Source organism: Anser brachyrhynchus, assembly GCF_964034855.1.
Source record: "Anser brachyrhynchus genome assembly, chromosome: 5".
NCBI classification, from domain to species: Eukaryota; Metazoa; Chordata; class Aves; order Anseriformes; family Anatidae; genus Anser; species Anser brachyrhynchus.
Window position 1 is genome coordinate 62,649,176 of NC_137699.1, and position 17,457 is coordinate 62,666,632.

The following is a 17,457-nucleotide window of genomic DNA, read 5'->3' on the forward strand; positions in this document are numbered from 1 at the left end:
TGTTGGGGTGTGCGGGGGATGTAGCCTTTCCCACCAGCAGCAGCAGCAAGCAGCAGCTATCTTGCTGTCCTCTCCAGCAGGAGCACCAAACCCGATTATTCACAGCTCTTTTTCCCTTTCCCTTCCTCCCTGGCTTTCAACCCCATCTCTCTTTCCAGGCAAGAGGGGCCAGTCCCTGGCATGGCCTCCTTTACGGGTAACAGCATTCAGTCTCATCTGTGTGGCAGATGACACTTTATCTGACTCATAATTTGATAATGACGTCCTGTTTATCAAACTTTCTCCTGCCATTTCATATGGATAGGAATTTCCTTTTCCATGTGCTGCTCAGTCCTAGCGCTGTTGAACAGTGTAATGTGCTGGTCCGCTGTTTGTTTACAGCTGCCTTTCATCTTCAATTATTCACTATATTTTCACGGTGGGTAACTGACTGATTCCTGTATCCAGGCCAAATCCTGCTTGTTTGGTTCATGTGAGTAATCTAAGAAAATCTGACGCTGTTCCTTGATCTGTCTGGGAATGCTTGCATGACAAGTGCTCACCAGGCATTGCACTCGGGAGCAGGAGCGGAGTCCTGAGGCTGAGACCCATCTTCCTTTCATTGCACGGGCTCAGGACAAACACACCAGTCCCAGAGTGTGACTCTAGCTCGAGAAAGCCATCCTGTTCATGGCCAGCTGGATAGCATTACTTTTTACAGGGCATTGGTACATAATACGGAGTGTACCAGCTGCCTTCCGTTTTCAGGGAGGGGTAAGACAAGGCCTCGGGCCATTCCAGTTCAACAGTGCTCCTGAAAAGGGCAACTAGAACTGGAAACACGTGAAGTGAAAAACATGCCCACTTCTTCTGTGCAGCTGTCATCGTTAGCACAAACAGGCTGGTGCTGCCAGAGCTGCCGGGCTACCCGCTGCTGGGAGTCATTTTGTCCAACAGCGCTGCCCTGCTCTGCTGGCACCAGTATTTCTTTTGGATGCCTTCATTTAGCTGAGCTACGGAGTACTGACATGGCTTGTCTCAGGATGGTGCTGCAACTTCTCTGGTTTAGGTATTTTGTGCATGTTTGAAGGGCCCTGGGGTATGACCACTGTGCGCACAGCTCTGAACGTGGACCAAGGTGTTGCAGAGGTGACGAATGTGAATTCAGAATAATTCATTTCTCTCTGAAATGTGCCACTGCCACTTCCACAGGGGGCTCACCACCCGAGAGCAGAGAGCTGGCCCATGGTACGAGTGTTTCCCTTGGACTTGGGAGATGTGGGTGCAGCTTTCTGCTCCCTTACAGGCTTTGCATGAATCTCAGAAAGTCACTTCGCCTCTCTGTGACTGAGTGTCATGCGTAAAATAGTGGTAATAGCCTTTCATTGCTAATGCACATAAAAGATAATGAATTAAAGGAAAGTTAAGAGTCAGCCATTATAATGCAGAGGGCCCAAGTAAGAGGAGTATCTGCCCGGAGGAGGTGAACCGTTTGGGAAGGACTGAAGTAATGAATGAGGTACTTTAGGTTTGGGGATGAAAGGGGCAGAGGAATGGGAAAGATGGGCAGGGCAGGGAGGTGGGGTTGCTGGAAAGGATTTGGCGGAGGCAGAAGGAACATGAAGGTGTTGGAGCTAAAGTCATAAGGAGGGGAGAGCAAAATGCTGTAAATGACCACGCTAAATGACCCACTGTTTGTCCCTGGGATCTATCTTTGTCTTGTTTTTTTCTTGGTTTGCTTGCATTTTCTTGATCGAAGTCCAAATTGCCTGCTTTTATGAAATCTAAATACACGACGATTTAGATTTTACATAAATTAAAAATTTTGGGACCTGAACTGGCTGTGTCTGGGTAGAGCAGTGGGTTTACAGTTTTGGAAGTTGTGCAGTGCTTGTGAACACATTTACAATGCAGACAGCAGCAGCAATCCTGACAATTAAGATCTCTGGTGCCTAAACCAGAGCAGTGTGGCTGAGCTCTGACCACCTGGGCTGTAACGACAAGGCGCTCTGCTAACAACTGTTCCTTCTGTCAGTGTGTGAGCCGTGTACCTTCCAGCTTTAGCAGTCTTTTCCAACGTAGGGAAGGTCAAATGTAGCATCAGCCTCTCAGCAAGGGAACTCCAGAACTGTAATACAAATGTTCATGTGGGCAAATTAGTAAAAAACATAGTGAACACCTGCATAAAAATGACCTACTTGGGAAGACTCAACATGGCTCCTCTGAAGGAAAGTCCTATCTTGCAGATATCTTGGATTTTTTGAGGAATCAATGAAAAAGTGAGTAACATTGATGCAGTGGATATAATTTGTTTGTGTTTTCTAAAAGACTCTACTCCAAATTTCCCACAAAGGGCTTTTGAGGAAACATAGCGACCATGGGATAGCAGACATGGTCTTTGGATGGATAAAGAGCCAGCTGAAAACAACAGGATACAGAGAGTGGAAATAAATGGTCGGCTCTCGCGGTCAGCAAAGTTCATTAGTGGCGTCCTGAGCTGGGGCCAGTGCTGTTCAGCACATCCAAAGGGGTCAGGGGAGGAGAGGAAGAGTAGTGAGAAAATCTGGTGGTAATGCAGGGTTTAATCGGGGGAAGATGTTCTAGGATTGCCATGCGAAGCCGGGAGCTTTAAGTGAGGAGCCTTACTACTCAGGAGAAAGACGCACTGATCACTAGTTTTCTTGGATACTTGTGCAAAAATGTCAGTTCAATGCTCAATAGCACGCAAAAAAAATCGTATGTTATGAATTACTAGGAAGGGAGTGGAGATGAAAAGATCCTTACGGCACTATATAAATGCACTTGTTGCCTACTCATTCCGTGTGGTATTCAGTTCTGGTCCCTCATCTGGAAAAAACAAATCAGAACTAGAAAAGTTTCAGAGAAGGACAGGGCTGATAAATGCCTGGGATGGTGTTGGTTCTCATTAACGCAGAAAAGCTGAGAAGGCTGATGTGGAGCACTTTGATGGGGATCAGCTGTTCGTATGTAGTAAAAGAGCTACAGGGCAATGAGGAGCTCATGCAGCTAAGGGGGGGGTCTGTTCAAACCAGCCACAAGAGATGGGTCTTTTATCTCTGGAGCTGTGTCAGAGCATGTGTAGATGGATGCAAAAATAGGTTTCAAGGGAGACAGTGAAGTGTTTCTAAGGAGAAGAAACCATGAAATCCACTGGGCTGAGCAGAGCTGTAAGCTCAAAGAGTATTCAGGCAAGTGAATTGCCCTGTTCTTACTCTTTCTGGGTGTCTCCTTAGCATCATTACTTGGAAAAGGGCATGGATGCTTGCTCTGGCCCAGTATAATGATCCTCATGTTCTCACCTGTATGTGCTTCACTGGCCAAACATCACAGACATTTGACGTTCACGCTCACATCTGTCTTTTACTTTAGTAGAGCAAGGTCTAATCTCTGTCCTGGGGAGGCAGTTCAGCTCTGGACCTTAAATTCAAAACAGCGTTATATTTTGCCCTTCTAGGGTAGAAAGTCTTCTATAGAGCACCCCAGAAAGAAGTTCAAAGGAATGTTGTCCCTGAGAATGTTCCTCAAATAACATTTTCTTGATGTACCCTTACTTGCAGTTGGGGGTGATGGAAAATATGACTACTTTTGTTTCAGGACTAAACTTTTAGCTGGTTGTGTCCTGGCCTCTTTCACCAGTATATTTCTTCTCCCTGTGGAGTCTAGAAATGCTATCCCCATTCCCTTCAGTTCCTCCTAACTCAGAAAGCTGGCACAAGAATGTGCTAAGAAGATTTGGAGAGAATTTATTAGACAGAACTGTATTGGTTTGGTGACTTACAAAAACTGATACTGCATCTAATGATGGCTCTTGTCACTGAAGATAGGATATCAGCATAACCTAGTTGGACTTTCCATCCCCACCTGCACTGTTTCTACTTCACAGTGTAACCAGTAAGTGGCCAAATTCATCAGGCAAAGTCAGCCTGTTCTTGAAGTGCATAACGTAGCCTCCTTACCTGGGAAGATTAAAACAGTGCACCTTGAAGCTAAATGAAAGAGATTTTCTATCCAGGCTTGTTGTCATCCACTTTCTCCATCTAGAAGACAGATTCGAAACAGTTGACAATACGTGCTGAAGTTGTAAGGAGCCTTTGGTGAATTCAGTACAGTTTCAGCTGGCAGTTCCTTGAGGATGCTCAATACTTTCACACCTCTGGTAAAAAGGTCAATAAAAGGCTTAAAGAGGGCTTACTTAAGCGCAAAGGAGTTGTCCCCTTCCAAACCCGAGCTGAATTCTGACAGTACACAGACCTTTTAGAGCGGGTCCGGAGGAGGCCCCGAGGATGCTCAGAGGCTGGAGCCCCTCTGCTGTGGGGACAGGCTGAGGGAGCTGGGGGTGTTCGGCCTGGAGAAGGGAAAGCCCTGGGGAGACCTCACAGCGGGCTGACAGGGCCTGAAGGGGCTGCAGGACAGCTGGGGAGGGGCTCTGTGCCAGGGGGTGGGGTGATAGGACAAAGGGGAATGGCTTTAAACTGAAAGAAGGTATGTTTAGATTAGATATGAGGAGGAAATTCTTTATTATGTAGGTGGTGAGGCCCTGGTGCAGGCTGCCCTGAGGAGCTGTGGCTGCCCCATCCCTGGGGCAGGTCCCTGCCAACCCAAACCATCTTGTGATTCTGCAAGAGTCATGAGACCCTTTTCTACCTGTTACCCTTCTGTTCTCTTTTTCAGTTGTCCAGCAATGCCACTTTCTAATTTATTCTAAACAATAACAAGTAAGGGTGGAGAGAAAATCAGTAGCAGCAGATCTATATGCTTTTTTTTACAAGGAAGACATTTTATTGAGAATCATCCTCAATTCTTGTCCAGCAAATTATTAAACTTCCACCTGAAATATTCAAGTAATAAGTGTGTGAGTTATTTTTGCTGGAACTATGAAATACCAGGAACGTCAGCAAGTTTTCTGAACTGGATGTATATGAGACACCATCACTTTAATTAACTGGATTATGCCGTTTAGGTCCTGCCCGTATTGCTTACTGGAGAATAAGAGAGATCAGCCTTTTCCATACTATGAATCTTTATTTTGCCTTTCTTGTGTATCTAGAATGGATGTCACCTATCAGGCTTCCAGACAAACAGGGAACTTTGCGGCTCCTTTCACCAGGAGGGCTTAGGCCATCTGAGGAGAAAAATTCTGTAAGAATATTCTAATTTTGATCATTTGTCACTGTTAATACATTCATACATACCATATCATCATCAAAACATCCAAGCTGCTGCAGTCATGAGAAGAAAGTTTTACAACCATTGTAACACTTGGGAGTACGCAGAGGAATATATTTGTGATTTACAATTGCTGGAAGAAGAAGAAACTGACTTGTACAGTGACTGTTGCTCTTAGCAATGCGCTAGACACAAAATCTCCTATAACCTTCTCTCAGTTCTCTGCACTTGTTCATCTACAGTTGCACTGCAGGTTCTTGTATTACAGATCTAGAGGAGGTGCCCTTGGAGTTTTGTTTTTTTTTTCTTTTTTTAAATTATTATTCCTGCTATTTCTACCACCACCATGCACCCCTCCCTCCCCGCCAAAAAAAAAAAAAAAAGAGATTTACCATCCCCGTCTGGGGTTTGAATATCTTTTGAATATCTCAACAACTTCCCATGTCTTTTCAACACTCCTCCCTAATACCTCATTACAGAGTTGGTGGCAAAGTATTTTCTTTCATCTGCTCATTCATTTACTTTACATAAAATACCTCGAGTGCTTTGTAAGGATATCTCACTAGGCTTCTAGGATGGGTTTTTCTCTTTGACATTTTCACAGCCCTAGGGCATTCACCATGTATTTTGTGGTTGCGATAGGTTATCTGAGGAGACAAGGAGCTCGGATCCAGCCATAAAGATGTGTCCATAGGCATTGCTATCCAACAGACCTCAACTGCCTGTATGGATACACGGGATGCAAAAGTAGAATCCATGTGGACAACACATCTTGAACTACAATTACCATATGGTAAATAGTCATTCTTTATTGTCTTGTCAACAGTCAAGGAACCTGCTCTGATGTGGAGGCTTGGGGTATTGCTGACAGAGCTAATGGATGAATCTTGGGGGAGTACTCTTTTTCCCACTTGACACTCAAGTCACTTTTCTTAATTGTAAAAACATCTGTAAGAAGAACTGAATGAGTTGTAGGCCTTGACAGCGGATCGTCCCGCGACTCGTTGCACAAAGACAAACTTGTCTTATCCTTGTCCTTTATCTTCATCCAAAGCTTTGCCAAGAGTTTTTTGTCTGAATTTTGCTTAAATTGAAACATTCATTTTCAGATTTTCCATCCGAAGTCTTTGCTCCAGAAAGAAAAGGGAAGCTTCAAACCTTGGCAATAATAAGCTTTTGAGAGTTATTTTAGATAGAGCCAGGGTATTTAGGAAGGCACTTCAGGTTTTCTTACTTTTGTGTGTAAGGTTTAAAGAGAAAAGCTGTTTTTATTCGATTTCAGATTCAGATGAATTAGCTTCTGCACGAAGGGATGTTTTTTTTTTCGCTCGGATGTTAATAGTTACAGTGGGGCCACGTACAGATGTTAACAGCAAGTTGTCCACACCTGAGCTACTTATCTACCTTCACAAATAACGAGTGAAGAGAATTACGATGTATCGGTTTCTTCCCATAATGATTGCTTGAAACAGCTCAGATGATTTGTTTCCTAAATTGCCTATTTCATTTGTTTTCCTGACAAGCTCAAAGGCAGATATCACCAATGTCGGTATCTGAAGTGGCTTCAGTGAGCTTTCTCCATTGTGGAGCTCGATAGATTTTGTTTCTCGGCGCCCTTTCGCTTTCATTGCTGGGACAGTAGCTCTGCAGTCCTTGCTTAATGTATGCCTTACTGGGAAAGACTTCCTAATTTCAATTACATTATTTTGTCAAAATAAGGTGGATAGGTAGATTGTCTCAAAGAATAAATGCTGTCACAGGTATAAAGTACTTCATGAGGTAGTATTTTTAATTTATTAAAGAAATATATACTGAGACCTGCCAGCTAGAAGCTAAATACAGAGTTGTTTGAACTGCAAATGAGACTCTTTAATGAAAGGGGAACTTAATCGTTAAAACAACCCAAAGATTGGAGCTAAAGAACTGACAGATTCTCCGTGTTTTGCTGCCTTAGTAAAAAGTATGTGTCAGCCAGCCACAAGTGACACTGGTCAAATACAAATTATTGGGTTCAGCACAGGGGTAACCCTGTGGAAGTTAATGACCTGTGATATATAGGAAATCACACTAGATGATCTAATAGTTTCTTCTGGCCTCATGCTCTATGAATCTATGAATATGTATCCTCTGATGTCGACTGCTAATTATATTCCTAAAAGGCAGAATCGGCAGAAAAGGCTACTCCAGAAGAATGATTTAAATTTTTTACTGGTATCCATTGTTCTTTAATGACATATTGATATGGTTCACACCCAGCTTCTTTCCTTTCAGAGATTTTTCTCTTTTTAAAGCCTGTGAGAGGAGCTGGAGCATTTGGGAACACACGGTCACTGATAGCCTGCACTGTGAGAATTCGGTTCTGTGAGAAGTGATTCACACAGCTCCCCAAAGGCGCTGCCTTCCAGTCTGTTACCACGTGTTGGCAGCGTTTGAAGGGCAGCCGGTAAGCATGAAAGGCAGAAATGATGATTTCAGGCAGCCACAGAGCGGGGTAAGAAACTGTTTATGGTAGAATATGAAAATACTTATACTACAAGGAGATACATAAAACACATATACTACAAGTACAGCTACTCATGTTCAGAGCTGTTCAGAATGTCAAGGGAGGTACAGCCCTCAGCAGTTGGGCTGATGTGTGTATGTCCAGAGATGGCTGTTTTGGCTGCCTGTTCAGCAAAGTAATGCTTTTCCCCACATTTATTTTCTGGAAGGACAGTGGGAATCACAACTCTCAGAGCCTGTAACCCATCCCCATGCCACACTGGGGCTGCCCACGTGTACTTGCATCAGGTTCCCGTTGATGGTTTTGTTTCATTTCCCATTGGCTGGGAACATGATCTTTAAATAGACAAAAAAACAAAAACAACTGACACGAAATCTCTTTCAAAATAATAATCAAGGAAGCAAGGATGTTCACAGCAGGGAAAGAATAATAAGTGATGAAGAGGCAGGCAATTGGAGGGAAATAAGTGTCTGGATTTGAAGAATGCTGGGTAAGTCCTGCATGTTTACAAGCACTGTTTCAGCACACCTGTGGGTTAGAAATGCTGTCATCTGAGGAGTGGCCCCATATTACAAGAAGGTCAAGCACCAAGCAGACCTAATTAAAAGCTCATTACAAGAGACAATCTCCATTAGCATGCCAAGTTTCATGCAAATCCATTAGCACCAGGGCTCTCTTCGGAAGCTTTAAATTCCAGCCCTGTGCCCCAGGGACTGGAAACCGTGGCCGGTTAATTTGGCATTCTCAGTCTGTGAACATTAGGCACAGTCCTCTTACTTTCTGGATTATTTCACATTCCAGCAAATTAGTTTTATCCGTTCTGAGAACATTTTAACAAAGAAAGTTCTTTTGGCATCACATGGATAAAATAACAAGGGATAAAAGAATGAGCAGTTCCCCCAATCAGGAACAAATAACTTTTAAATCTCTTCTGAAAATGCAGCCTTTCCTGTTATTCCCACCCCCACCCCCCCTTCCTTTCATTTATCTTTCGGCAGTCGGATTTTTTAATTACGTTTCTGCAGCCAGATTCCCCTCCCTTGCTCTTTATGATGGTGTTCTCAAGAGCCATGTTTTTTTCTTTATGCCATTGTAGCAGAACTTGACTAAAGATCCTCAAACTTGTTAAGTATAAAAGTTGGTAAATGATACTATTGTTTGAGGTAAGAGTGGGGGGAGAGAGGGGGAAGGCAGTTTATCTGGGGTGCCTGTGGGGAGGGGGAAGGTTTAAAAAAAGGAAAAGAAAAAAGGCTCAAATGAACTGAAATGGATCAAAGTAAACAGAGCCATCTAAAAGCTTTTGTAAGTTAAAAGTGGCTATCTGTTGCAAGTCCTGCCTCATTAACTACTGATAGAAGCACTGTCTTGGCCTTCCAAGATATCTAACGCTGACCGCCTATAACAAGATGAACTCCGGGTTATTCGCTCTTGCCATTCCCTGTGTTGCCGTGCACAACTTCTTAACCTCAACCTCGCCACGAATGTTTGTCCTCTCCACTAGGCGCAGCAAGGGGAGATCCTGTCCCCAAACTCCAGTGCTTGCTCACAGGAGGAAAGGAAAGTGGGGAGAGGAGGAAGGCAGTGGGGGAAAGCAGGAAAAATCCCCGAAGCCAGTGTCTTCGCTGGGTGGCTGGTTTGCACCGTTTCGATACAGAGAAATAAATAGGGAAATAAATAGAGAAATAGAGAAAATAGAAATAAATAGAGAAATAAATAGTGTGAGGGACAGCGAGCAGCCTCCCTGTGCTGGGTTACAGTCTCGCCCGTGCTGTCCCCAGTCGGAGGGGGCAGCAAGCTGAAACCGAGAGGCTTGTCTAGGGAAGCAGGGAGAGTGAGGAGGGACGGGGAGGGGGGAACACGATGGCTCTTTGACTAGGACCAGATAGGTCTCTGTGTAGAGTAATATTACAGCTCGCTCTCTCATAAACAAGCTGCATGCCGGCTTCTAAAGAGCCCATCTGGCATAGCTTTGAGAATGGCAATAATTACAAGCTGATGATGGACATGGAAGAAAAGCCCTGCTGAGCTAGCTCATAAGGAAGTACAGGCCAGGACTGTAGGGAAATTACAGGCTAAAACCCTTTCTAGTTTAGGCCTTTTGGTGTTCTTAATCACAGACCTTAAATGTTGTAATAAACACTGTTGCATTTTATTGACCAACTCCCATGACAGGCAAATCTTTTTTATTTTATTTTATTTTTACTATTCGTTAGCTTTAGAAAGCAGATCAGGAACAATTGTTTCTTAAGACTGGGTCTGTGGGTTTACTGCTCTTCATGAAAGTGATCCAAACAGTGAGAGTCCCTTTTGTTACTTTGCAATTAAAAGCGAACAAGAAAAGAAAGGGAAAAGAAATATTTTAGGAGTTCTGCTTAGCCCTGTGCAGTGCTGGGTCACTGATAATGCTTGCTTTGTTTTGAGATTATCATTGAGAAATAAAAAATCTAAAATGAGTTGTTAAGTTTTTTAGGTGAGATTCCTATTGAGTTCACTGGCTGTAGGGTTTCACAGGAAAGAAAGCAGGTTTAAGCTCTGAGAGGTGTGGGCTTGTCCCTGTGCCCAGTGAAGTTCATGGCATTCTCGCTGACTTCAGTTGTCTAAAACAGGGTAGGTAGAAGCATAGAGGCCTCATCCATGTCTGCATTTAAGTGCACACTTAGCATCGTGATTTTCAGCAGCGTTTCTGAATAAAGGGGAAAGTTCCAGGCTCCTGAGGTCTTCAGGGCTCTATTCCAGTGGCCTGTACAGGTATTCAAACATCATTTTCCCAGGGAAAAATATGAAACACATTTTCACAGTGGAACGTGTAAAATGTGAAACACAACAACACTGATGTTTAGGGCACCTGAAAGGGATTTTCAGAGTAAGGTGCATTTCTGACACCATTTTCCCAAGTTTGGATTATAGAATAACTGAACTTCTGAAAATATTGTCTCTGTTTCTCTAAATGTCTGTTTGGGGTATATGAGTGTATTTACTGTGTGGCAGTGCCATCTCTATGGACAGATGGATTTGTAATGAGTAGAACGCGATGGAGCTGTGACAGTTAACACCAGCTAAAGTTCTGCTTCAGAGAGTCTGTCTGTTTTCCCAGACTGGTTTCATTCTGCTTTTCCTTCTGCAGAGTCTAGAAGATCAAGAGTTAAACAGTTCTGTGAGTTTTATTTGACTCGAGCGCAATAAATCTCCCAGGGTGACTGATAGACTGATAACTCTCAAAATCCATTCAGTACTTTGTGTGTCAAATCAGCAGCGAATATGGAGTGTTGTCAGTTGTTTTAAATAATGCTGTTTTGACAGTAGGTTGTTTATTACAGTTCAACACGTGTAATTGGTTTTGTTGGAGGAAATCTGCCTTTTTTTTTTTTCATTAGCATATCAGCTGTATTAGAAATGCTGCATAACACAGTAGATTGGATTTACTGATCCAGTTGAATCCTGGAAATGTATCTGTGTTTTTGCAGGACATGTTTTCTTATGAGATCCTAAATAGCGGAACATTCTGTTCCTTTAGATAAATGTTTGCCTGCAGGTATAGCTTTGTGTTTGTAAATTGGTTCATGTTGGTCCTGTTTTCTACTGCAGTTCCTTTTTCACAGACGTTTAAAAGTTTCTGGTTTACTTGTAGCTGTTTGTATCGCAGCATTTCATTCTCAGATGGCTTATTTAGTTTTCCAGATTTTCATTTGAGTATTTGTTCAGGCATCAGATTTTTTTCTCTTTTTGTTACAAAACTGAAGGAATGCAAGGTCGGGCAGTGGAAATTTACCTATCTGAATGCAGCTCTCTTTTCTTTCATAAACTTCCTTTGGCTTCTTAATTTGAAACTTGCTTGTCAATGTGAAATGATTTCTTTATATTTAACTGTCTCTTTCCAATACAGACTGGAATTGTTCCTAACAAAAGAAGCATGAATTGGTGGAAACTATATATTAAACGCAAGACTATTTGTCTAGTTTTCATTAGGTTGCTGAGTGAGAAGCCCAAACTCCTCTCTTTTCCCAAGGTACTCGGATATCCACGAAGTGCCTTCATCCCATAGCCTTGTTTCCTCTCCCAGTAAACCAGCTTTCCAAAAGAATGCTACACTCTCTGCTCTTTATACTGTCAGCAGTGACAGCAACCAGCAACGCTGACATTTCTTATTGTTTACAAAGGATGAGCGCCAACAAGGCATCTCTGATCATTTGATAAACTCTCCTAACCCTCTCCCCCCGCCCAACCCTCTGCTCCACTGACCAAACTAACCTTTTCACGGTACACTGCCTGTAATTACCAGTGAAAGACGCTAACCAGAAAGGATCAAAACTTTAGCTAAACACAAACAAACCAGCAAAACAGCTATGAAGATAAACTACTTACAACTAACATTGCTCGGCAAACACTGCAGCCCAGGAGAAACCGAGTAGCTGCAGGCGGGGGGTGGAGAAAGAAGAAATCTAACCCTAAATTCCTTATATGCATGTATTTTTCATATGAATTTTAAAATTGCTTAAAAAAACATCCTAGAATAGCATTAAAATAGCTTTATTGTTTATTATCATAATCCTGTATATTTAATATCCTTTTCCCCCTTCAGCTCCCCCCATTCCTGCAGAAACTCCCGCCAACACAGTGGTCAAACTAAGTTCATAGTTCCTCATAATGAGCCCGGGACTAATGCCTCTACCAAAAAGAGTTACTTTTCAGTAATCCCATGAGTTTGACGTTTTTCCCCTTGCAATTTCTAGTGTGACAAGCAGATACTGTGTATTTCTTTCCATTCTGTTTTCCTGGAGGTGAGAAGCACCCGCGCATAGAGCCTTCCCTTCTCTCATCCCCCTCCAAGAGTGAGCTGGCGAGGAAGGTAGCAGTGATGGCCTTTGTTTGCCAGGAATGTTGATGTGGTGAATGATTATATAAAAATGGTTTAAATTCCGTCTTAAAAAATTGTATCTGCTGTTCCAGACTCTACCTGAGCTAGCTGGATATTGGTCTTGCTCAGTAAGCAGAACTTCTGCTGCAGAGTTTTCCAGTGCCAAAGAGTCAGATACAGTTCGGAGGAGGTTATGATTTTCTTCCCATACACTATGCTGTATTTGTTCACCCTTTTCTTTCGCGTGATAAAAGGGCTTTTACATGGAAAAGAATAAGATCAAGTTTGGGTCTCAAGCAGAAATTCAAATCTTTTATCAAAGATTTTTATCTTTTACTCAAAGCTCTATTTTAGGTAAGATAAGTGCTTAGCAGCAGAAAGTCTTCTGGCCCTGCAAAATACATTTTCGTTCTTATAGAAGTCTTGTCTGCTCAGAAACCAGTCGTGCCATGTTATCTCAGCATGGAATTAGTCTTTTCAACGATTAAATAAATGTAATTCACTTGTGTCACTTCTGCAGATGCCATTGATTATAGCCTCCTATGGAATTACCACAAAAGCCACTCCTGTAGCCTTTGGTCTGGCTTTGTCATCAGCTGGGTACTGAACACCTAAGAGACCTCTCTTCATCTCTCTTTCTTTCATCGATTTGTTGCAGCGTTGTGATGGATGCAATAGTTTGCACCTCAGCCCTAGAACCCTGATCCTTGGCTGGAAGCTTTAGCTGAAACTTCAGCACAAATAATAACCTGTTGCTAAATTCCAAGTGCCTGAGATCTGTCCTCGTCTGGCTTTGCAGAGCTTCCATCATCATGCAGGATCTCCAGAAGTGCTGTTCATGTCAACACAGTCGGCCAAAGCAGTACGTGGTACTTTTCCTTTCATTTACTTGAATGGCAAATTTTTACGGTTCTCTCTTGAATTTTTAGCTGTTCAAAAGTAGATTTCACAACATTGTCTAACGAGTGTGATATGAAAAGCTGAGCCTACACGAGCACACCTGAATGCCTATGTGGTTTAAGCAGCATGAAAACCTGGTTTGGAAGTATGCTTCAGTTAGCCTTATTGGTTTTCCTGCCCTCCCTCTTTATCGGTAAAACATTTTTCATTCAGAAAGTTCCACACAAAAGTGGCTATTCATGCACTTACAATGCTGAAAATGAAAAGTATCCATATGTCTGAGATGTCGTGAGTTTTCCCAGAAGAACCAGGCATATGCTTGTGCATATGAGTGTGCATGAATGCCTTTTGTTTCCTCCCAGCTCTTCTTGTCACAGTAGGTGTATCTCAGGGAATCAGTTTGCTCCGATACTCTTGGAAAAACATACTGAGTGAGTTGTTGAGTGCCACATAGACAAATGCAGTTTAATGTATTGACAAATAGGAATAGATTGAAAATCGGATATGCATCATCTGAAGACATAAGCCTAAATATTATGAAAAAAAAACCCACAAGTTTAAGCATATTTGAAGTTTCTAGGCTAAACTATTTCTGAAAAAGAAAATACAGAAGCTTTGCAACATACCACTGCTATTTGTTTTTTTAAACGTCCACAGATAGGAAGTGCTGTGTATAAGTCAGCCTTTATTTAGTCCAAAATACCCCACTGGCCAGTGAATGCAGATGCTAAATGCACAGCAGAATTTTTTAAAAACCAGTTAGTGCATTTGGGAAGGAGAGACTGTAAATTAGCCTTATCAGAGAAAGTCTTAACTATTGAAAAGCTGCTTCCTCCCCATAAACGTAGGGGGGATTCATAGATCATAAGGGTAGAGGTGGACAATTGAGGTGTTCTGTGTCTCTAACATGTGGCATGTTGGCCAGTATTAGGTATTTCTGAACTTATACACAGGAAAGCCTATGGTTTGGGCCAGGAAAGACAGTGGTGTGACTGTCCTCAGCTGTCTGCATTGGACAGAGATGGGAATGTACAGCACGTGCTCATCAGCGAGTTGCACATTCACAGCAAACCACTTGGGTTTCTCTCTCCTGCTACTAAGGTAATTAAAGTTCACGTATTTCCCACTACTGCCCTTTTATCTTGCCTCCCTTTCATGTTTCCCTGTCTCACTATCACCTTCGTGCTAACAAGATGCTCCTTGGCTAGTTAAACACTTGTTGTTACCTTGGTATAGGTAAGTGGGCACACTGGATATGCGAGCCTTGCCTGGGCTGAGTCAAGGTGACATTATACTTCTGTGCTTTGTGTTACTGACATGGTGTGACTGCAGCCACACCAGTTCCTGAATCTCAGGGCTCCAGCTGAGGGGGCTAGGCAGGGAAGGGCCCTAAAAGTGCCCGAAGCAGATAAAAGTATTAAAAATAAAACAAAACTTCCCTGCACTCACATGTGTTTGTATCAATCCCAAGAAACCCCATGAATTAAGATGAGGTGAAAATGCCTGTAATCCCTTGCCCTTTTATCTCCACTGTAATGAAGTCGTGTCTTGCTGTTTTACTTATACGTTACAATTAAGATTTTTACTTCCTCATGTGATTCACTGCAGGGAATGTGGATTCAGAAATTTTTTCAAGGGCAAAAAGACACAAGTCAGTGGAGCAAGTAGGTGGAAATGGAGGTCTTATTCCAACTTATTTGTTTTTGAGTTACATTGAGAAGAACTATAAGAGCAGGTCTTGCTTCCATCATCATACAGTGATTGGAAGTAATAAGATATTTGCCCTTAGGGCGTTACCAAAAGCACCTAACTCAGGAGAAGATGCCAGTTGACTTCAAGGAGTTAGCAGGGGGAGGTGCGTGAGAGAGAAATAAAGGTCAAGCACTTAAAAGCCAACAGGCTAATTGTGGTTTGAACATTTCTTTCTCTTTGTTTGGATCTGATGTTTAAAATCATTGGCTTAAAATTCGTGTCATTAGTGCACCGAAGTATTTTACAGTGAGGGCTGAGTAATAATCATGTTTAATGTCATTTGTCATGGAACTGCAAATAGCCTCTCAACCTGGTCTACCTAAAATGAAGTGTCTCTTGCTAGGCAAAGCCAGTTGTTCCCTGGACACTGGATGAAGTTGCTTTCTGCTTTGTAGATTTTTGCTCTATTGCATTTGCAGGTGCCTGATATTTAGTCAGAGACTGCAAATAATCAGAATTTATCTGAATAAAATTTTCCTGACTCTTCTGCCTGAATGTTCTCACTCTCTGTTCCCAGCCAAACTGCCTTTCCAGTTCTTTTCCCTACATTTCTGCATAGTTCATTGCCCTGATTCCACCACCGGGGCATGACAGCTTTGTTCAGTCGCTTTCTCCTGTCTGTACACATCTATTTAGGCCAGCGGCTTTCGGGCTGTGATACAGGGAGTCTCGATATGTGAGAAGAGGAGGTCGCCACAGTTTGCCTCTACGGTTCTTTGAGATGTCACCAGGAAAAGCATACTTACTGTCATTAAGTCTGGATTTGTTAGCACATGCCCTCCACTCCCGTGTAAAACTTTTAAGGGCTGGAAATCCCAAAAGCATTGCCACGAGTCGCATCGTGGTGGAGGAGGAACTGCATGCTGCACAGCTCCGACGCCATGGGCATGTCCCAGAGCAGCTCCTCTGGCACAGAGACACACTCATCCCAACCAGTGCTGGGTCAGGCTCCCTCCTGCAGCAGCCAGCATTTTCCTTTTTCATTTAGATGTTACCCAGATGGTAGGTTTGCTGATGTACTACTAACAGAACAACTGTCACAGTGGTGGGGCACTCGCTTTTGGCTATTTTAGCCTTGGGGGTGCAGGTGAGGCAGAGGCACACAGCTAAGCTTTTATTTAGAGGCACACAGGAATGCACTGTGCAATGCCAGCATTAAAAAACAAAAATCCTTTTAAAGCAACCAGTAGTTCTTCCTGGGAAGAAGTCATTCCAAGGAAACATAACAAGAAATAGGAAAAAATGGCTCTGAAACAGTGCTCAGGGAATTTTTCTTCCCGAGTTGCTGATCTTGTTGGTATGGTTAAGGGGGAAATAGGGACACTCCCTGCTGTTCTTGGTTAACTGTACTTATATGTACCATGGAGCAGAACTTTCACCAGCTACCAGTTGCATCTCCATGGGAGTCTCCTATCTTTTGGCTTTGGGCTCTGCTGCTGCTGGGCAAATACACAATGCAAAACACTAGCTTGCTGCATCCCCTACATCTGATTATTTGGCCTGCGTTTGTTTGCCCGGTCTCTGTAATGGATATCAGGTTGTACTGGCTGTCCAAATGGACCTTTCTGGCTATGGAGAGCTCCAGAATGAAGATATCCACAGTCAGAGTTCCTCCTCCAGTCCTGCTTGCTGCTGTCAGCAGGGGGGTTAACTGATGGGCTCTGCCATGCCTCTGCACTGCCCAGACTGGCCCCTGCTCAGTGATGGTATTTTCTGACATACACGGTGGTGAGATCTGCTGCAAGACAACCGAATCAACCAGCTGAAGCTGCCATGTGGTCCCACGTGTGGATGTCCAGGGGTAAGGCTGTCTGTCTGTCTGTCTGCCCACACCTCCGGGAGGTTGTGCATGCAGAGGGGCACAGCCCCGTGGCAAGCAGGTGCCCAGGGCTGTTTCCCCTCTCCTCCAGCAATGTCCCACCTGGTGCAGTAAACTGTGCCCGACACAGGACCTTAACTCCTTAGGTCATGGTAGATCAAGGGCCAAGAGGACAGAGATGTGATTTTGTTTTTCTAAGTCACAGAGAGGCTCTAGGGTTGTACATCTTCTCGTCGCCCTGCACTTGGGGATGATGACAAATTCTGCCACAGAGCTCTAGGCACGTGGTCCAGCCGGTGCTGACCAGGCGTTTTGTATATGCCGTTCATCCAGCTTAGCCCAGTTCCCTCCCACACTGTGCTCAGGCCTATGAATATTCGACTTTCCTTTTCCCCACCTCTGTATTTAGGAAACAGTAGGGGTAGCTCCATCACTAAGGCATCAGAATGAACCGGTTCCCCC

At 43.4% G+C, this 17,457-nt stretch overlaps 1 protein-coding gene across 3 annotated transcripts in view; it reads left to right on the forward strand.

The window, feature by feature from the left end:
- LOC308196028 (uncharacterized protein) overlaps positions 1-17,457 on the forward strand; it is a 163,196-nt gene that overhangs the window by 70,239 nt on the left and 75,500 nt on the right. For 2 of the 3 annotated variants that reach the window (XM_080594439.1, XM_080594440.1), the window contains exons 3-4: positions 13,324-13,386; positions 14,378-14,525. In XM_080594439.1, the coding sequence (XP_080450565.1) occupies positions 13,324-13,386; positions 14,378-14,525 (211 nt within the window). The remainder of the gene's footprint in view (positions 1-13,323; positions 13,387-14,377; positions 14,526-17,457) is intronic. The other variant, XM_080594438.1, reaches the window with a different exon arrangement.